General features: G+C 43.2%; 1 protein-coding gene across 1 annotated transcript in view; it reads left to right on the top strand.

Moving 5' to 3' along the window:
• The window catches only part of LOC106590481 (diamine acetyltransferase 1-like), a 28,915-nt gene extending 8,206 nt beyond the window's left edge, over positions 1 to 20,709 (top strand). The window contains exons 2-6 of the mRNA XM_045710965.1: positions 11,958 to 12,009; positions 12,108 to 12,191; positions 15,837 to 15,938; positions 16,035 to 16,075; positions 17,316 to 20,709. Coding sequence (XP_045566921.1) covers positions 11,958 to 12,009; positions 12,108 to 12,191; positions 15,837 to 15,938; positions 16,035 to 16,075; positions 17,316 to 17,492 — 456 coding nt within the window. The 3' untranslated portion in view covers positions 17,493 to 20,709. The remainder of the gene's footprint in view (positions 1 to 11,957; positions 12,010 to 12,107; positions 12,192 to 15,836; positions 15,939 to 16,034; positions 16,076 to 17,315) is intronic.
• Positions 20,710 to 22,558: the final 1,849 nt, after the last annotated feature.

Below are 22,558 nucleotides of genomic sequence, written 5' to 3'. Positions count from 1 at the left end.
ACCTGCCCTTTCAAGCTTAACATCCTTATCATTTATCGCCCTCCAGGTTCCTTTGGAGAGTTCATCAATGAGCTTGACGTCTTGATAAGTTCCTTTCCTGAGGATGGCTCACCTCTCACAGTTCTGGGTGACTTTAACCTCCCCACGTCTACCTTTGACTCATTCCTCTCTGCCTCCTTCTTTCCACTCCTCTCCTCTTTTGACCTCACCCTCCCACCTTCCCCCCCTACTCACAACGCAGGCAATACGCTTGACCTCATCTTTACTAGATGCTGTTCTTCCACTAATCTCATTGCAACTCCCCTCCAAGTCTCCGACCACTACCTTGTATCCTTTTCCCTCTCGCTCTCCTCCAACACTTCTCACTCTGCCCCTACTCGGATGGTATTGCGCCGTCCCAACCTTCGCTCTCTCTCTCCCGCTACTCTCTCCTCTTCCATCCTATCATCTCTTCCCTCTACTCAAACCTTCTCCAACCTATCCCCTGATTCTGCCTCCTCAACCCTCCTCTCCTCCCTTTCTGCATCCTTTGATTCTCTATGTCCCCTATCTTCCAGGCCGGCTCGGTCCTCCCCTCCTGCTCTGTGGCTCGACGACTCATTGTGAGCTCACAGAACAGGGCTCCGGGCAGCCGAGCGGAAATGGAGGAAAACTCGCCTCCCTGCGGACCTGGCATCCTTTCACTCCCTCCTCTACATTTTCCTCTAATGTTTCTGCTGCTAAAGCCACTTTCTACCACTCTAAATTCCAAGCATCTGCCTCTAACCCTAGGAAGCTCTTTGCCACCTTCTCCTCCCTCCTGAATCCTCCTCCCCCCCTCCTCCCTCTCTGCGGATGACTTACATTTTACATTTTAGTCATTTAGCAGACGCTCTTATCCAGAGCGACTTACAGTAGTCAATACATACATTTAATTTCATGCATTTTGTTTTTGTACTGGCCCCCCGTGGGAATCGAACCCACAACCCTGGTGTTGCACACACCATGCTCTACCAACTGAGCCACAGGGAAGACTTCATCAACCATTTTGAAAAGAAGGTCGACGACATCCGATCCTCGTTTGCTAAGTCAAACGACACCGCTGGTCCTGCTCACACTGCCCTACCCTGTGCTTTGACCTCTTTCTCCCCTCTCTCTCCAGATGAAATCTCGCGTCTTGTGACGGCCGGCCGCCCAACAACCTGCCCGCTTGACTCTATCCCCTCCTCTCTTCTCCAGACCATTTCCGGAGACCTTCTCCCTTACCTCACCTCGCTCATCAACTCATCCTTGACCGCTGGCTACGTTCCTTCCGTCTTCAAGAGAGCGAGAGTTGCACCCCTTCTGAAAAAACCTACACTCGATCCCTCCGATGTCAACAACTACAGACCAGTATCCCTTCTTTCTTTTCTATCCAAAACTCTTGAACGTGCCGTCCTTGGCCAGCTCTCCTGCTATCTCTCTCAGAATGACCTTCTTGATCCAAATCAGTCAGGTTTCAAGACTGGTCATTCAACTGAGACTGCTCTTCTCTGTTTCACGGAGGCTCTCCGCACTGCTAAAGCTAACTCTCTCTCCTCTGCTCTCATCCTCCTAGACCTATCTGCTGCCTTTGATACTGTGAACCATCAGATCCTCCTCTCCACCCTCTCCGAGTTGGGCATCTCCGGCGCGGCCCACGCTTGGATTGCGTCCTACCTGACAGGTCGCTCCTACCAGGTGGCGTGGCGAGAATCTGTCTCCGCACCACGTGCTCTCACCACTGGTGTCCCCCAGGGCTCTGTTCTAGGCCCTCTCCTATTCTCGCTATACACCAAGTCACTTGGCTCTGTCATATCCTCACATGGTCTCTCCTATCACTGCTATGCAGACGACACACAATTAATCTTCTCCTTTCCCCCTTCTGATAACCAGGTGGCGAATCGCATCTCTGCATGTCTGGCAGACATATCAGTGTGGATGACGGATCACCACCTCAAGCTGAACCTCGGCAAGACGGAGCTGCTCTTCCTCCCGGGGAAGGACTGCCCGTTCCATGATCTCGCCATCACAGTTGACAACTCCCTTGTGTCCTCCTCCCAGAGTGCTAAGAACCTTGGCGTGACCCTGGACAACACCCTGTCGTTCTCCACTAACATCAAGGCGGTGACCCGATCCTGTAGGTTCATGCTCTACAACATTCGCAGAGTACGACCCTGCCTCACACAGGAAGCGGCGCAGGTCCTAATCCAGGCACTTGTCATCTCCCGTCTGGATTACTGCAACTCGCTGTTGGCTGGGCTCCCTGCCTGTGCCATCAAACCCCTACAACTCATCCAGAACGCCGCAGCCCGTCTGGTGTTCAACCTTCCCAAGTTCTCTCACGTCACCCCGCTCCTCCGCTCTCTCCACTGGCTTCCAGTTGAAGCTCGCATCCGCTACAAGACCATGGTGCTTGCCTACGGAGCTGTGAGGGGAACGGCACCTCCGTACCTTCAGGCTCTGATCAGGCCCTACACCCAAACAAGGGCACTGCGTTCATCCACCTCTGGCCTGCTCGCCTCCCTACCTCTGAGGAAGCACAGTTCCCGCTCAGCCCAGTCAAAACTGTTCGCTGCTCTGGCACCCCAATGGTGGAACAAGCTCCCTCACGACGCCAGGACAGCGGAGTCAATCACCACCTTCCGGAGACACCTGAAACCCCACCTCTTTAAGGAATACCTAGGATAGGATAAAGTAATCCTTCTAACCCCCCCCTTAAAAGATTTAGATGCACTATTGTAAAGTGGTTGTTCCACTGGATATCATAAGGTGAATGCACCAATTTGTAAGTCGCTCTGGATAAGAGCGTCTGCTAAATGACTTAAATGTAAATGTAAATGTAAATCTTTTTCCGAGCTGCAGTTTATAAACACCGTTGCCCGTTGGCGTTTTATCAAACGTAATAAATAATTGTATTTCACTCTCACTATTGTCAGGCACAAAGTCACAGAACACAACCCTGGAAGTGGCTGGCAAGCAAGCCACAGACAAAGAGATGCAGTGCCCAACTAGGTTAGCAAGACAGACAGACTAGAGAGAGATGCACTGCAAGCTAGCACATCAACTTAACGTTACTGTTATTTGCTGAGATCAAACTTGGAGAGGAGAACACAAGTTTACCTGATTGCTGTTCCCGCAATTCACTCTCATGGTGTTTTTTTCCCTCTCTCTTTTCGTTACCAGAAGGACAGTTCCGCTTTATCCTTTCATCGAAGTTGTAAAGATTGACACGACGGGGAGGCGGGGCCCTTGCGTAATTTGCGGGGCCCTACGCAACTTGCGTAGTGAGCATATAGGGCCGCCTGGATCTGTGTCCACTCATCTATTTATTGCCACTTGGACAAAGGAATATGGATTTGTTTTACTGAAGGGTCTGGCTGTTTGCGCTCTCTTGTAAAATTGTTGTTTGTTGGACGTCAAGTGGACAGCGTCATTTTGAAACGACACATGGAAAAACTTCAAGGATGAGGCAGACAAGGCTGAAGGAATCCGGAGGGCCGTGTCAAGGTATGAAACGCAAAGCGGTGTGTTTACAAATCGAAATGCAGTCAAAAATCAAGCTACAGAGGGGAGCTACAAAGTTGCTTAGTGCATTGCTAAACATACAAAGCCATTTACTGATATTTTTACTGGAGAAAATATCAAGGAGGCTTTCCTCAGTAGTTCGCAGGCTTCATTTGATTGATTGCCTAAAATGCACAATCATCTCAAATATAAAAGGCATGCCTGTGTCAGCCAGAACCGTTCAAAGGTGCATTACTGAGATGTTGTAAATGAGCAGCAAACTGTAGCGTTAAAAGATGCACCTGTGTTTAGTGTGGCTCTTGATGAGAGTGGATATAAATGACATTCCACGTATCTATGTGAACAGATCTTTAAACACATGAAGTCAATCCTGAACCCCTCACGCGGCCGGCTGACAACGGACCGCTCCGAGGTCTGTGTGCAGCTCAGTCTCCAAATATAGCCCAGATATTACACGGCTCAGCGATGGAAAGCAGGGACAGGGATCACACTAAATCGTTAAGATGTGATTTTCAATACCAAATTATATAACCTTGCAATGTTTATTCCAGTTAATTTCAACAAGTAGTAATGAGAACCTGTGTGTTGCCTGGGATTTCGAATAAGAGACGGAGCAGGCTCCAGTTATGTTTAGAGCTGTTGGTAGGCCTAACAGTCGTCTGTCTTTTTTTTAATTGAACCTTGTGTCTTTCAAAAAAGTTTTACTTTTTAATCATGTGTATTATTTGGCCTTTGTAATTTTGTAGCCTATATTGAAATGGGACACAGAAATACATGAAAGAATAGCAATGTATACACTTTATCATTATTATTATTATTATAATAAACGAAGATGTATAAATCATATTTCCACGTGTTCTAACGCAATGTCCATATATAAAACGCATCAAGTGAATATTGTCCATAAATCAAAACCATAAATAAAAACCAACATTTGGTCAGCTTTACGAAACAAAATATACCTAAGCCACTACTACAGGCCATCAAGTCACAATAAGGCCGACTTCAAATGCAGACCTCAAAATTAAAATGACCACCGCTTTAAAACTGCTGACCACAACTGCATGTCAGACAAATACACATAATGCAATGGAATACGAGACATAACATCAAAGGAATTACTTACAATCATCAAGGACGCTTGCCAAACAATAACGATCTCTAGAAGCGTTTTAAAAATAGCAAAGACCGCGCCGGATTCAACACCTTGAACAGCGCCTTGGTGCGGCGTCGTTCATCTGATGCTGGTAGGCCTATAGTGGAGCTCCGTGGTGCTAATGCACAGCACCTCTGTTTGTAGCGAGCTATGGAATGCATCCGTTTGTGAGCATTTAGACATTCAGACACAAATTATAATGCAAACATGAAAATCATAACTGGCACGCAGATCGTTAGAAATGGTAGGGTAAATTGGCACTCCACACAAAGGTTGCCAACCCCTGGTGTAGAGAATCATTGTACCATCTAAACTGCTGTGAAATATATTTTCCATAACCAACATTGTATTTTCAGCTGTTTGAAGCTGGTGTACAAAACCGAAAATAAAAGACCCAAAAACTAAACGGGAAGCATAGAAATAGCACACACAGAACATATCTACCGCTTCTTATACTTGCTTTCTATAACTCACATTTCTATGTGTATTTGGTCAAGTCGCCCATAAAGTTACATATTGCAGCTTTAAAAGTCTAGAAATGGATGTACCAATCACAGTTTGCCCCTTTTAACCTCCCTCTATAGATGCGGTAAAGGATTCATTGGATTGTTCCATTGCATTTACCAGATTGGTGATCTAACAACGTGGATATTCGTCAAATCCGTCATGATCTATGTATTGTAACAGACCCACAATGTGGTTAAGTCCAATTTGGATTTATTTGGCTGTTTTCGCTGCATAACATGTAGAAGGAAAAAAAATGCAGGTTTAGAAGAAGTAACTGTTAAATGCTAACTCCCGTTAGAATAAGCGGGTTAGCAATGCTAGCATACATACATCTTTGATGTTAGTCAGTGTTTAACTGTAATGCAGTTGATTGGTTACTATGACATGAACATGTTTTGGGCTTGACATCCATTCAAGCGTTATATTCCAATGTATTTATTTTTTACATGAGGAAAGAGTAAGCTATATACAGAATCAGAGCCAGTACCAAATATACAATGTGCAGGGATACTGGAATATTTGAGGTAGATATTTACATGTAGCCAGCGATTAGGAGAAAGGGACTGGTAGCAAGATTAATAAAAATAGTAAACAGCATAAGGTGGTGGGGTGTGCGTCAGTGTTTTCATAACACTATCTTCTCTGTCATAGATGGGTATTTTAAGTTCTGGTCAAATCGCCAAAATATTACACGACTTGATCATTGAATCTCTTGAACCTCCCCTGAATACTTGAATTACTTTTGTTTTGTAATATCCGTTAAGAACAAATGATTATTTGTTTTATTATAAGGTCGAGAGTCGTGCGTCCTCCGAAACTTGCCCACTTAACCCAGAAGCTAACTCTAGTGGCACCAATGTGTCAGAGGAAACACTGTGCACCTGGTGACCGTGTCAGCATGCACTGCACCCGGACCGCCACAGGAGTCGCTAGTGCGTGATGGGACAAGGACATCCGTGCCTAACTAGCGGCACAACTAGACTGCGCCACTCAGGAGGCTAGAACAAATTCTTATTTTCAAATGTCGGCCAACCCCGGCCAAAGCCTCTACTAACCCAATAACGCTGGGTCAATTGTGCGCCGCCCTATGGACTCCTGATAACGGCCGTTTGTGATACAGCCCGGGATGGAACCAGGGTCTGCAGTGATGCCTCTAGCAGTGAGATGCAGTGCCCTAGACCACTGCGCCACTCGGGAGCCTGTATTATAACAGTACTCACACAACTATTTCATGTTTCAAAACAATTTATTTACCCAGATGAAGGGTACTGCTATGTGATCCCCTATGGCTCCTAACTATGCCAGTTTGTATGTGGGTTACATTGAGAAACAGTCAATTTCCATCTTGTCAAAAATGTTTTTTTTTGGCCTACCATTATTTGGAAACGTACATTGATATTTTTGTTTTATGGAGGGGCGTGAGGATAATGTTCTATACACTGATCTTTACAGGAAACTCACTGATTGCAACAGTTTGAGGGCTGATAGCTGTCACCTGCTTCCCTTGAAAAACAGTTTGCTCTCGAGCCAATTTTGTAGAGTCAAATTTTGATAGAAACATGGCTGAGATTCAAGGAAAGAGGGTACAACAATTGTCAGATTAATACTGCCGTTGAGAAAATGCAAAACAAATCGAGACGTGATCTCTTTCAAGGAAGCATTATTACTCTTTCTCACTTCGGTGGCAAAGTAGAGTTTGATCTGAAGCCATTTTTGTGATTGTGTTTTTGCTATCAATTGTAAATAATGTTTGTAGGCCTATGTAGCCAAATTGTATTTATGATCTTATGTTATCCATTCATGCTTTTTTTATATCTCTAAATCAAGCCACAGCCGGCCATGATTAGACACCTGTGTGTCCTTTCAAACTATATAAACTAGTGACATGCATTGTGTGTCATTATATCCTGATGAAGACAGCTTGGCTATTGAAACGTTGGTTATACAATGATTGCTTCTGAGCTCCTAGTGTGCAACTCTATTTTGTCAAGGGTTCTACTCTGCTAGCTATCACCACACCTATACATGCAGACCACACCACTCGCGTTATGCAAAATAAATGTACACATGTTATTCAGTCATTTCATCCAAACTGCTCACGCAGGTTAACGAGGGTCTGGTAGCCAGGCGCTAAAATAGAACTTAGTTCTATTATTGACGCTTGATGCACTGCCTCTCCCATCTCCTCATAGGTTTTTAGGAGCATATGCCTATGTGTGTGATTGAAAGATGAACTGAGCTCCACACTCCAGGCCAGTTGGTGGTGGTAATGCACCTTAAAGTTGGTTGATAGTAAACAGTATATACTTTATGGCAACAGCATAAGTGGTGTGTGTGGTGTGTGTGTGTGTGTGTGTGTGTGTGTGTGTGTGTGTGTGTGTGTGTGTGTGTGTGTGTGTGTGTGTGTGTGTGTGTGTGTGTGTGAATGTCAGTGTTGGCGTGATAGGCAGATATACAGTGCCTTCAGAAATTGACTTATTCCACACTTTGTTGCGCTACAGCCAGTGGTGTAGTGGTGCCTGGAGAAGTGAGTATACTCCATTTCTTTCTAAAATGTCCCAACCTGGCCCGCCGGGCTAAGGGAAGGCACCCTGTGTGAAAAATTAGATTAGAAACAGTGACATGTACTCTGAATGACCTAAATTGATTAATCCCATTTTGCGCTTTCACCGTCAGGCTAAGGCCAACCTAAGATGGAGTTCATTCGGAAAGTATTCAGACCCCTTGACTTTTTCCACGTTACGTTACAGCCTCATTCTAAAATGGATTAAATAAAACAAATCCTCAAATCTTCCCACAATACCCCATAATGATGAATTGAAAGCAGGTTTAGACATTGTTGCACATTTATAACATTTTAAAAAATACCTTATTTACATAAGTATTCAGACCCTTTGCTATGAGACTCGAAATTGAGCTCAGCTGCATCCTGTTTCCATTGATCATCCTTGAGATGTTTCTACAACTTGATTGGAGTCCACCTGTGGTAAATTCAATTTATTGGACATGATTTGGAAAGGTACACACCTGTCTATAAGGTCCCACAGTTAACAGTGCATGTCAGAGCAAAAACCAAGCCATGAGGTTGAAGGAATTGTCCATAGAGCTCTGAGACGGGATTGTGTCGAGGCACAGATCTGGGGAAAGATACCAAAACACTTCTGCAGCATAGAAGGTCCCCAAGAACACATTGGCCTCCATCATTCTTAAATGGAAAAAGTTTGGAACCACGAAGACTCTTCCTAGAGCTAACCGCCTGGCCAAATTGAGCAATTGGGGGAGAAGGGCCTTGGTCACTCTGACAGAGCCCCGGAGTTCCTCTGTGGAGATGGGACAACCATCTCTGCAGCACTCCATCAATCAGGCCTTTATGGTAGAGTGGCCAGATGGAAGCCATTCCTCAATAAAAGGCACATGACCGCACGCTTGGAGTTTGCCAAAAGGCTCCTAAAGGACTCTCAGACCATGAGAAACAAGATTCTCTGGTCTGATGAAACCGAGATTGAACTCTGGCCTGAATGCCAAACGTCATGTCTGGAGGAAACCTGGCACCATCCCTACGGTGAAGCATGGCAGCATCATGCTGTGTGGATATTTTTCAGGGACTTGGAAGCTAGTCGGGATCGAGGGAAAGATTAACAGATAAAAGTAAAGAGCTCTTCTTGATGAAAACCTGCTCCAGAGCGCTCAGGACCTCAGACTGGGCTGAAGGTTCACCTTCCAACCAGACAACGACCCTAAGCACACAGCCAAGACATCGCAGGAGTGGCTTCGAGACAAGTCTCTGAATGTCCTTTTTTTGGCCCAGCCAGAGCCCGGACTTGAACCTGATTTGGCATTCTGGAGTGACCTGAAAATAGCTGTGCAGCGACGCTCCCCATCCAACCTGACAGAGCTTGAGAGGATCTACAGAGAAGAATGGGAGAAACTGCCCAAATACAGGTGTGCCAAGCTTGTAGCGTCATACTCAAGGCTGTAATCGCTGCCAAAGGTGCTTCAACAAAGTACTGCGTAAAGGGTCTCAATACTTATGTAAATGTATATTTCATTTTTATATTTTTTATGCATTTGTATAACATTTCTAAAAAAACGTTTTTGCTTTGTCATTATGGGGTATTGTGTGTAGATTGATGGGAAAAAATATTTATTCCATTTTAGAATAAGGCTGTAATGTAACAAAATGTGTCAAAAGTCAAGGTGTCTGAATACTTTCAGAATGCATTATATATGAATTCATTAGGCCCTAATCTATGGATTTTCTTGACTGGGAATACAGATATGCATCTGTCACAGATACCTTAAAAACGTAGGGGTGTGGATCATAAAACCAGTCAATAACTGGTGTACCGCAACATCTTCTTCGCATAGAGTTCATCAGGCTGTTGATCGTGGAATGTTGTACCACTCCTCTTCAATGGCTGTGTGAAGTGGCTGTATATTGACGGGAACTGGACCACACTGTCGTACACGTTGATCCAGAGCATCCCAAACATGCTCAATAGGTATCTGGTATGCAGGCCATGGAAGAATAGGGACATGTTCAGATTCCAGGAATTTTGTACAGATCCTTGCAACGTTTGATTTCTCCATAAGAATGTCCATTCAGTTCCTGAGGTGAGCCATCCTTACCTTTACTCAATGACAAATCAGACTTACAGATGCTGTCCATGTTCACTTCATGGATCTCTTTTCTTGCCACAGTCATTGAATTTTTTATAAAGGAGTTATTATACGCCCAGTGGATTATGTTTGTATGCTTATGTGTACTATTTAGGTTATCATAGCACTTGAGTGTGCTTTTTCAGTGTAGGCCTGTTATGAGAGTTAGTGATAAAGGTCGTCAAGCCTACAGTGTATGTTTCCTTCAGTATTGTGCCCCATCCATTCCGCTGTCTTGTAGGATCCAGTGAGATTCCACCATTCAGTTATGTAGTGATGCACCAGTCATGTGTTACTACTGCCACCTAGTGGTGCTTTAGATTAGGCCCTTTATGTGTAGTAACCTGTTACAGTGATGCCTTTATTGTAAATGGTGTCAAGTAAAGTCATTGTATAATTGCTGTATATTTTTCATGGTTATTATTAATGGTAGTCTGCATTCTGCTTCCTCCTATAGGACAACCACACACAATAACTATCCCCTTTCCACATCCACAGTTATGGATCAGTGGTACAGCCTTTCTAGGGATTAAGCCATAGCCCTGCACATACTGTGGTGTTATTTAGTCTGTTCCTTCAGTAAACTACAAGCCAGCCGTTCACTGTGTCTTTCCATCATTGCGTTCTGACCGACGCCCGGAGGGGAACAACTCAAACCAGAAACCTAAGAATATTACAGTCCTTTAGCCCTCCGTTACACATGTTCGTAAACTGACCATCATTTCCTTATAACTATACGGCACAAAATGCTTACAATTTGGAGACTGAAAATGACCTCCCTAAACATTGGTCCTTCTTGACTGTCAGGTACTCATTGCAGCTGGCGATATCACCTAGATATAAAGAAAAGGAAAAGTCAAGAAAAATCACATAGGACCCAAGGCCAAGAACACAAAATAATGAGACAGATATTTCACCAGATGTATAAATGTGAAGCATCCGTTTCGCGGTTTCCTCTCACTACCAAATATATACACTGTAATAGCTTAAACTGAAAAACTATTTTGAATCAAGCGTCGTTTTGTGTATCAGTTCATAAACCATGTGCCATGTAATCAGTATATCAAAAATATCTTACCAACGATTTTGCAATCTATATAGCACAGCTGTCAATTTTTGGGTCCTTTAAATAAAAAGTATACCAGTTTCATTTAGCTGAATTTTCTTTAACCAATTTTGGTCTTTTAATGCAGGGCCGACAGACAAGTTCCTTACTTTCTCCCCCTGCCACTTGCCTCTTCCATTTTTGCGGTAATGCTGAAATTAGTTGGTTGTAATTTTGGGTAGAGCACACGTTTCCGTATATCTTCATTATAAGCTTTTTGTGCGTATGGAACATTTCTGGGATCTTTTATTTCAGATCATGAATCATGGGACCAACACGCTTTATATTTTTGTTCAGTGTAGTTGAACACCATCTCCTCTAAGTTGCTCTGCAATTCAAGAAAATCTAAATGCGTATTCCAATTTAAACTGATTGAGACCAAATGATTGGCATGCAGACGCAGTTTGAATATTTCATTTGTAAAACCTGAATAATTATCATTCACGATTGACAGTGATGATGCCCTGGACTATTTTGAAGTTAGGCTTACCTAACTTACTGTTTGAAGGTATTAAAAATTGAACGTTTTGAGACAAAAGGCAGACGTTGCAATTGGAGGATGAATTTTATGCATATTCTATAATAATATTCAATATGTCGGTACAAACGGAGAAATTGTGATACATTTTTTTTGCATTGCCCTCCGGGTGGTGGTTACAATGACCAGGGAATGTCCTGAAAATCCAGCCTGTTATCCCCCATTTGGGTATTTTAAATGTGCTCATCCTAACTGCATTCAGAGATAAACTCTGCACACTTGTCTGTCTTGAAGGTGACAAAAACACACAACTTCCGCTGGATATCCGTCTGTATCACAGTTAGCTCTGTTTGTACCTTTTTGTGTTTATTATGTTGTCAACGAGCCCGGTTTCCTCCATTTGATCATGTGTTTCTAAAGTTAAATACTGTTCTCTTTGTTGACCGTCACTTATCTCAGTGAATGAGAAACCTTCCCTATTGACTCGCTGTTCTTGGTTTTGAATCTGAAATATTTATTCTGGCCAGGAACTGGCTAAATATGAAGAAATGGAAGACAAAGTGATACTGACTGAGGAAGGTGAGTCTGAATGAAACTAAAGCATTTCTGTTTCGGTCACCGTGTGATTGACTGCAGTGCATAGAGTTTATAAGGCATTTCTAACGTTGTAATAACAGATCTGCTCGAGGACGGATTCGGTGACCACCCATTATACCACTGCGTGGTGGCAGAAGTCCCCAGTGAGCAGCAGAGCAACATCGGTAAGAGATTTTGTATATCGTCTCATCCCGCCTATCCCCTGGAGCACACCTGTACATCTCAGAGGATTGGATGGATGTGTTGAGTGCGACATAGACAAGTATTGTATTATAGCAAACTATATCTGATGGGCTTGACTGAAACGGTGCCTCTCCTATGCATAGAAGAATGTGTCTGCCCCATGGGGATCCCTGGCATGTAGCTACTGACCCTATGCCAAACATAAATCAAACCTGTAATTAGGGCTGTTACGGTGACAGTATTACCGCCACACCTGCAGTCACGAGTCATGATGTCAGTCAAATTCCATGTGACAGTAGTTAGTCTTCTCCAAGCTCTGATTCTGCTGATGGTCATCAGTATCCTACCAAACTTGCTAACTGCCTGGTACTCAGCACCCTATTGTCCCTCTAACCACTCTGACATCAATGCAAATGTTATCGAAAATCAAATCAAACACTTCATGAGAGCTCATGTTGCGCAACATTTCTATAGGCTATGAAATTGAGTGAGAAAACAGAGTGATGGCCTCTACTGAGAAGAGGAAGATCAGCTTTCTATTGGTTAGGCCTACTATATTTATTTCTCAACGTTCCTAATATTAAGCGCATTGCTTCTCTGTACAACAGGAGTATAGCTCACCTGGCTGGCATGAAAATTAACCACGGGAAAAGCGTCCTCCATTCTCTATTTAAGTGCGTAGATGACATGCATTTTCCCCTTATGCCCCTGTTTTGAGACAGTGCTTGAGGGATAATTTTCACCATAAAAATGCACTTTATAATAAAAGCAATACATGCATAATTGCACTTTTGAGAATTGAATTTTGGAACATTTGCGCTTATAGCCTACTGCCGTCTGCACATTGCTGCCCTTATAATGTAACGAAATAAACTATTAGGCTATCAACATTTTTAAGCTAAACGTTTTGATCTGCTGCGTCAGCCTCATTGCTTAAAGGTTTTTTGATGCTAGTGGTTGTATTAATTCGGGATCTATTGCATCACACAACTATCCCAGGCTATGTTTGGAATATTTACTATGGGGGATAGTAGATTGACATAGGCTTGTGCTTTTGCTGTTTGTTAGGCCTACTCATCTTGCTGGCTGACGAAAAGTAAATGTGGATAGTTCTTCCTATATCTTCAATGTGCGCCTCGGAATTGGATAAGGACGCGCGCAGTTGTGTCCCTGATGTGTCTGTCTTCACTTGTAGCCTGTGAGAAAGACCCGAACACGTGATGGGCCGATAGAGCCATGTAAGTGAGAGGTGCTTCGGAGCACGCAGCCGGGAGAAGGGAATTATAATTATTATATTCAGCCCAAGGGCACAACGGCCTCTGGCCGCAAAAGGCATAGATGTATTTAGGGGGTATTATGGCCACAAAATGTGGAAGCAGCTGGGAAATTCGAGGAATTATCAAGTGTTTGTCAAATTGTGAATGAGAGGCTGATAATGTGTGCAGCCTGCACAAATAACAAAGCAGAGCTCATGCCTTTTTTAATGGAACTTTTTTCAAATCATCATTAGTCGCATCATGAAGCCTTGGAATATATCAAAAATACAAACGTCGAGATATATGTTTTCATCACTATATATGTTTTCATCACAACTAAAATTGAATAAAAAATTATAAATGAAGCATATAGGAATACCTGTTTCTTTGTTAACCGCTCAACACAGAATAGCCGCATGTGTGCACTCCCCCAGAAATCTTTTGGAGAAAACATTCTATTTTATTCAGCTATGTTCAATAGAATTCTTCAAATTATGAAATAATATAATGCCATGGAATTCTAAGCAAATCTTGTCTGCTAAATGAACTAGTGTAGCCCACAGCCGTATGACATACCCAGGTCAGGGCCTAACATAAGGACAAGGTGTATGCTGTTCTGTTCTTTTGAAATAGACAACATTTTCTTCATATCATGTTTCTTTAGACCAGTCTAAAATACATAATAGATGTATTGTGATGATGTAGGCTATATTACATGGATTTATTAGACTTTTTAAAATGTGGATGTTCTTAAGGTCAGCATCAGTGGCATGTAGGCTATGCATGGAAGCCAGGACATGCTAAATGCGTTTGTTAATTAACGGTCACTTACCGTGAGACTGGCAGTTATTTGCTTGACAATCCCCAGCTGACAAAATTTCATGACCGCCACAGCCCTTACTGTTAGCCCAGTTTGTACTGTCCTTACTCGATACAGAGACACCTTTTTCCTTAAAACAGTTAGTGCATTCGTAAAGTATTCAGGCTCCTTGACTTTTTCCCACTTATTCTAAAATGGATGAAACAATTTTTTTCCCCCTCACCAATCTGCACACAATACCCTATAATGACAAAGTTTCTTGGCAATTTCTCACATGGAATAGCCTTAATTTCTCAGAACAAGAATAGACTGACGAGTTTCATAAGAAAGTTCTTTGTTTCTGGCCATTTTGAGCCTGTAATCAAACCCACAAATGCTGATGCTCCAGATACTCAACTAGTCTAAAGAAGGCCAGTTTTATTGCTTCTTTAAATCGGCATTACAGTTTTCAGCTGTGCTAACATAATTGCAAAAGGGTTTTCTAATGATGAATTAGCCTTTTAAAATGATAAACTTGGATTAGCTAACACAACGTGCCATTGGAACACAGAGTGATGGTTGCTGATGATGGGCCTCTACGCCTATGTAGATATTCCATTAAAAATCAGCCGTTTCCAGCTACAATAGTCATTTACAACATTAACAATGTCTACACTGTATTTCTGATCAATTTGATGTTATTTTAATGGACAAAAAAATAGCATTTATTTCAAAAACAAGGACATTTCTAAGTGACCCTAAACTTTTGAACGGTAGTGTGTATATGTATTTATTTATATAAATGTGCAAAGATGCATAACCTGGTTTTGATTAGTCATTATGTAGTAGTGTGTGTGTGTGTGTGTGTGTGTGTGTGTGTGTGTGTGTGTGTGTGTGTGTGTGTGTAGATTGAGGAAATTGTTTTATTTAATCCATTTTAGAATAAGGCTGTAATGTAACAAAAGGTGGAAAAAGGGAAGGGGTCTGAATACATTCCGAATGCACTGTATATTGATGTGATGCACAATGACATGACAGTGGATGTCTGGGAGGAGACAAACATTTCAGCTACACTTTGGCACATTCTCTATGAGAAGTAACTAGGTGTCTTGTTTGAAATGTTGTTGCTGTACACACACACAAACACATGTCTCTCTGATTGAAAGGCTGGTGTGTATAGTGTCTAGGCCTACTTCCTGTTATGGATGTAGATGTCACTCACATGTAGGCCAGACACACTTGTGCGATACACACCCGCTAACCAACTTCTGTTGGAAGCTTCTCTGAGCTAGAACAGCCTGTCTCCACGCATCAGTTCTCACAACACAACCAACTGACACGTCTCCTCTTTACACAGTCCCCTGGCAACCAGACTGAGTTAACCGCTGAAAGTACAAGTTAATCTTAACCATAGATCTATGAGCAGCTCTGCCCCTCCAAGTCCTAACCTCCCTTAACCATTTAGGGAGATGCTAAACGGACCTTAGATTAGTGTCTTGTAACTCCGGTACAAGCTTGTTACATTACATCTGGCTTGTTTTTAATGTGTGTGGGTTTACTTCTGTGTCCAGGTCCTGTAGTGATTGGGTTTGCCATGTACTACTTCACCTATGACCCCTGGATTGGCAAGCTGCTTTACCTGGAAGACTTCTTTGTCATGGAAGAGTACAGGAGTAAGCAAAATAACTATTTTCCTCTCCTAATCTGTCGCTCTCTTTCCTCTCTGACCAGTAACCAGTATCTCTCCTTCTCTGTCATCCTTCCACCAGAGATTGGCATCGGCTCAGAGATCCTCAAGCTCCTCAGTCATGTGAGTAATTTAGGAGTTATGACCCTGTACAAACATGGCAACTAGATGGGAGCTGTCAGTCAGTTACATGGCTCTGGCCAGAATCCAGTTGTAGGTCAATGCCTCAAACAGAATCCCATATCGAGCCCATTTCAGTGAGTTATGATTTTTTTGTACATACCATTGATTCTGTTCTTCTGTGTGTTTTGTTTGGTTATTGCTGTTGAAATAATCAATGAATGTGCGTTGGGAAAAGAGAAGATGTACACTATATATAAAAAAGTATGTACACCCCTTCAAATTAGTTGATTCGGCAATTTCAGCCACAACTGTTGCTGATAGGTGTTTAAAATCGAGCACACAGCCATGCAATCTCCATAGACAAACATTGGCAGTAGAATGGCCTTACTGAAGAGCTGTGTGACTTTCAATGTGGCACAGTCATAGGATGCCACCTTTCCAACAAGTCAGTTGGTCAAATTTCTACCCTGCTAGAGCTGCCCTGGTCAACTGTAAGTGCTGTTATTGTAATGTGGAAAGGTCTAGGAACAACAACGGCTTAGCTGCGAAGTGGTAGGCCACAAGCTCACAGAACAGGACTGCAGAGTGCTGAAATCGTCTGTCCTTGGTTGCAGCATTCACTACTGAGTTCCAAACTGCTTCTGGAAGCAACATCCGCACAAGATCTGTTCGTCAGGAGCTTCATGAAATAGGTTTCCATGGCCGAGCAGCCGCACACAAGCCTAAGATAACCATGCCAAGCGTCAGCTGGAGTGGTGTAAACCTCGCCGCCATTGGACTCTGGAGCAGTGGAAACGTGTTCTCTGGAGTGATGAATCACGCTTTATTTGTCCTACGGACAAATTTGGCTTAGACGGATGCCAGGAGGACGCTACCTGCCCCAATGCATAGTGCCAACTGTAAAGTTTGATGGAGGAGGAATAAGGGTCTGGGGCTGTTTTTCATGGTTCAGGCTAGGCACTTAGTTCCAGTGAAGGGAAATCAAAACCACAGCATACAATGACATTCTAGACGAGTCTGTGCTTACAACTTTGTGGCAACAGTTTGAGGAAGGCCTTCTCCTGTTTAAGCAAGACAATGCCCCCGTGCACAAAGCGAGATCCATACAGAAATGGTTTGTCAAGATCGGTGTGGAAGAACTTGACTGGCCTGCACAGAGCCCTGACCTCAACCCCATCAAACACTTTTGGGTTGAATTATGTGTGCTAACACCTGCTCTCCCTTCCTCTCTCCCCCTCAGATGGCATTCAAGACTCACTGCAATAGCATGCACTTCGTCGTCGCCGGGGGCAACAAGGAGTCTATAGAGTTCTACAAGCGTCGTGGGGCGGCCGACATCACTCTGGATGAGGGATGGAGACTCTTCAAGATCGACAAGAGCTCCCTCTTCAAGATGTCCTCCGGCTCCAAAGAGTGAGCTGGCCCCAAGACACATAGAAATATGGGGACAAGAGTGACAGACTTGGTCAATTTAAATTCACTTAATTATTTGCCTGTCTTTCACTTCAGCGGTGGGGGGGGGGGGGGTGTGACTTCTGAAAGTAGATTATTATTATTATTAAAAGGGGCATTAAACATTACTAATCATGTGTTCACCAACTTTCTCAATCTAGTCACTCTTTTAGGTCACGTATTTTATCTGAAGGCATCGTTTTAGTAGTTGTAGTATTTAATCAACGCACCTTAGACTTCCTAGCGTTCTCTGTTTCATTATTGACCAATGTATTTTACTATTCTATGATACAGTGATTTATTTATTTTTCTCTCTGTAGTTTGTGTTTATGTTGGTGGTTATTATGTTCTATGGTGACTGATTTCTGTGCGGCTAGGAGGGAAGTGGGGTGATTGCTTTACAATGAAATCCCTGGCCCCCCATTACGGTGGGCTTAGGTCAGGGGTCAGATGTTATGGGTCATGATCGTGTGGAAGGGGAGGGGACGGCTTTACAGAACATGCATCACTCCATATGCCCTCCCTTCATCCTCCGTCTCTCGTGGGAGTCATTTCAGAATGGTAACATCAAGAAAATTAGATACAGCCCTGTCCTCTTTCTCCTCCTCCATCTCTCTTGTCCCCTCTGATATCTTTGTGTAAGGGGGATGTGTGATCTGTTATAACAGTCTATGGAGAGCAGAGGAGTGGAACACTTAGTTACTGCACTGACCTTGGAAAGATGCCAAACTGTCACAGTATCTAATGCTCAGACACACACATCCTAGTCAGATTTGGCAGAAACCAGGGGCGTGGAAATGCATATCAGTAGGATGTCTGGTGTTCACTGACTGTATTTTGAACATTCAGTGCAGCAATGCCTGAACCACACACACAGCCAGAACCCATCACTGTAGTGGCCCTGTAGCGTTTAGAGAATATTACACTCTCCTGTCGTCTCCTCCCCCAACCCCTTGCCCAGGCAGAGACAGATCCTCTTTACTGTAACCCTGTCCACAATCTCTAGTAGACACTTGTACTCCACTCTAAACCTTCCTACGAACTCAGAAATATCTCCTGAAAATAACGTTTCTTTGGCGTTACTCCATTAAATACAATGAAGGACATCAATCTGGTAGGAAATGGGGCAGGACAGAGTGTGTACGTGACTTAGTTACCGTTGATCCACATACAGCACAGACTATAATAGCTCCATCTGAGAGAGGGAAGGAGGGAGAGAGTGCGAGGAAGAGCAGAGAGTATAGGGGGGTTGAGAAGAGACCGCATCCTTTATCCTCAGACAGGCCATCATATTTTCATTCTAGACTCCTATGAGCCTCGCTGAACTTCGAAACTGACTTGTTTCTGTCCAGAGCTCTAAACGGTGCCCTGTTACTGATTAACCATTGGCATCTATTTAAAGACACACCAAGGAGATTAAAACACTAACTTTTTTATTTACAGAACCTTGGTTCTTAAACTTTTTCAGTTGGGACCCAAATGAGAAATTCTGTGTTTTCCATGGAACCCAAGCTTATGAAAACATGCAACCATACGTAAATATTGGTGCATTCAATTGAACGTATGCCTAAAACAAATGCAATATAGACTAAAAGAAATAATGAAATACCCGTATAAATAAAAATGTTTGTTTATTTTTCCCCATTAAAAACACTCTTACATATCTGTCTAGGTTGGAACTGTTAAAATACAATAAATCATTTTCATTCTGAACTGGAATAAACTGATTGATCACATCACACAGATGTATGACAGAACACTCACAGGTTTAGTTTTTGATAGTGCAACCCTAAGTAAGAGTACAGATGAAAAATAATCAGGTCTACTGTACATCCTGCTGTAGAAAGTATTGTTGTGTGGCTGGTTAAGGTTTTCAACAAGTGTGTCTATTCTGGGCTCAGTTTTTGACAGTGCAACCCTGAGGTCATGCTCAGCAATGAGTCTGTTTCTGTACTTGTTTTTTTAAGTATGCCAGAGTTGAGAACCCTGACTTGCATAGGTATGTGGTGCTAAACTGGATCAGAACATATACTGCTTTCTCAGTCAGGCAGAAGGCCACTTCCTGAGTGTTTGCCTCAAAAAGCATCTTGCTTCAATCAGCTTATTCCAGAATAAAATATTTACTTCCATTTTAACAGCAACAGTTCCAACCTTGACTTGTTTTCAACAATAACTTCTACAGTAAGATGTACAGTAGGCCAGATCATTTTTCATCTTCATCTGTACTGTTAGGTTGCACTAAGTACAGTAGCTAACTTACTTGCTTTGGCTAACGTTAGCTAGCTATTAGCTGCGTACAAGGGGATTGTTTGAAAGATAAATTCACATCTACTTTTATGAGCGATAGTACTCCCTTATTTCTGCTTATCATCACCTGTTAGAAAATTACAACAATGCTAGCTGATTTACTTTTCCACTGTCGAAGCACTGTTTCCTGAAGCATTGTGCCCGGACAAAGAAAGTGGAGTGGTATACACCGTCAGCGATTGTAAATGGAGCTTTGTAGTATTCTATACCCTGAAGAAAGGTGAAGTATGAACCCACCCACACCCGTGAACACCCTACTTATAACCTTGAACCTTATTCCCTTCATTCTCCTGATCCTTAAATCAGCTCATATGAGGCTGATGTTTCTGTAGATATAGTTTAACTAAAACATTAGATCGTGATTCTAAAGACTCAGGTTAGAGTACTCTAACAGGCTGACTACACCGCTCGCGTCGTGTGCACGAGCATTGCAAAATACATTTAGAAATCTATATTATTCAATTATTGCACCCACACTGGTTGCGTGCGCCAACGAGCGTCTACGTTGCCAAGGGCTAAAATAGAAGTCAGTTCTATTTCTGACGCAGATCGCGCTGCAAGTCCTGCCTCTCCCATCTCCTCATTGGTTTATAGAAGTAGGTACCCACGTGCCATCTCCTCATTAGTTATACCCATGTGGGTGACTGAAAGAGGTCGGTGGCGGTAATGCACCTAATTTATGAAAGTTGCCAATCGCAATATAAAGTCAAGAGAAGATAAAACCTAGGAGGACAGATGACTAGAAACAATTTGGTTGACCGTTTTTGTTTCAATGTGCTTTCTGTTGTAGTCCTGACAGACAAAGATATACAGTTAAGCAAACTTTACTAGGCATGTTGTCAACCAGCACATTAATAAAGTAAGTAATAACTGTTTTTTGTTTCCTGTGTAACATCAATATGAGTAACATCATCAATATTGCTACATGTTCTTTTTTTCTTTTTTTTACAACAAAGGCAGACTCCACCTAACTTTGGTTTGTAGTCCATGTCTGCAATAAACTGGAATGTGAACTGACTGTCCATTAATTATTATTATTTTCTAGGCTACGGCAGCATAGCCTAGTGGTTAGAGTGTTGGACTAGTAACCGAAAGGTTGCAAGTTCAAATCCCTGAGCTGACAAAGTACAAATCTGTCGTTCTGCCCCTGAACAAAGCAGTTAACCCACTGTTCCTAGGCCGTCATTGAAAATAAGAATTTGTTCTTAACTGACTTGCCTAGTTAAATAAAGGTAAAATACATATTTTTTTTTTACCTTCACACAAAGTCTTTCAGGTGTATAGGTCTTCGGATGGCCCTACCAGACCTTGTGTGGGGAGTGTTGATTACATCAGGAGGTGCTTGACCTGAGATGTTTGGATCTTCTTGTTGAGGTGTTCACCTCTAGGTCTTGTTCAGCATTCACCTCTAGGTTGTGTTCAGCATCCTGCTTGGCGTCAGCTGGTGCTCTGTTTACTGGCTCTGTGCCAGGCTCCTCAACAGTGGGGAAATCCTCCTCTATTTCTCTGCTCTTCCTCGGGTGTCGCCTGTTCCTCCTGAAGACTTGTCCCTGTTCTGTCTTCACCTCATAGGACCTTTGCTCCACAGGTCTGACTACTGTGGCCCTCTGTCACCACTTTCTGTCCTGTGAGTGGCTGAACTCTCACCCTGTAATCTTGTTGCAGCTCTGTGAGATCCTTAGCAGAGGTGTTGTAGTACTTTGCCTGTTCTGCTGTCTTTCTTTGAACTTCTCCAGCTGACAGTTTGCCATCCCCGATCTCAGAAGATTTTCACTCATTATAAGTAGTGTCTTTGTACGTCTTCCCATGAGCACCATTGCAGGGCTGCTGTCTGTTCCTTGTGATGGGGTATTTCTGTGATCCAGCATGGCCAGGTATGGGTCAGCATCTGCTCTCTTTGCTTTTGCCATCAGTCTTTTGGCTGTTTTCACTGCCGATTCCACTTTCCCATACTTTGCGGGTATCTTGGAGACGTTGTTTTGTGTGTAAAGTCCCAAGCCTTGCTGAAACTTCAGAACTCGTCTGAAGACTACTGGGGACCATTGTCTGAGTACAGGATGTCAGGTATCCCATAGCGTGCAAAGTGTGTCTTCAGTTTTCGAATGACCATTTTCGACTGTGTGTTCTCCAAATGGTCCACTTCCCAGAAGTTGGAGAGATAATCAACTGTGACCATGTAGTCTCTGTCATTGAAATGGAACAGGTCAGTCCCTATTTTTTCACAGGGACACTTTGGTGCTTCGTGTGGCCTCAACGTTTCTTTCTGCTGCTTCACATCCCATGCAGTGCAGGTGCTACATTGTGCCATGTATGTTCTCAGCTGTGCATTCATGCCTGGCCAGTAGACACACACGCGAGCTCTTCTCAGACATCCTTCTGTTCCTATGTGTGAGGAATGGATTCTCTCCATTATCTCTGACCTGAGGGCAGTAGGCACGACTCGCTCACCTCTGAAGATAACTCCATTTTGCACACTCAGCTCATCTCTGTTGTGAAAATACATGGCTACTTCCAAGGGTACATGTCCTTTCACTTCAGGCCACCTCTGCAGGATCACATTTTTCAGGGTCTGGATCTCCCGGTCCAGTTCAGTGGCTCTCTGGATATGCTTTAGTCTCTCGCTTGACACAGGGAGGTAGTGTATCATATTGATTGATTCCACTTGGACCTCCACAGGGCCTCTGTTGTCTTGTTCTGTGAGGTACGCCCTGCTCAGGGTGTCGG

Source organism: Salmo salar, chromosome ssa29 (assembly GCF_905237065.1).
Source record: "Salmo salar chromosome ssa29, Ssal_v3.1, whole genome shotgun sequence".
Lineage (NCBI taxonomy): Eukaryota > Metazoa > Chordata > Actinopteri > Salmoniformes > Salmonidae > Salmo > Salmo salar.
The sequence above is the reverse complement of the archived record's forward strand: the minus strand, read 5'-3'. Positions and strand labels throughout refer to the sequence as shown.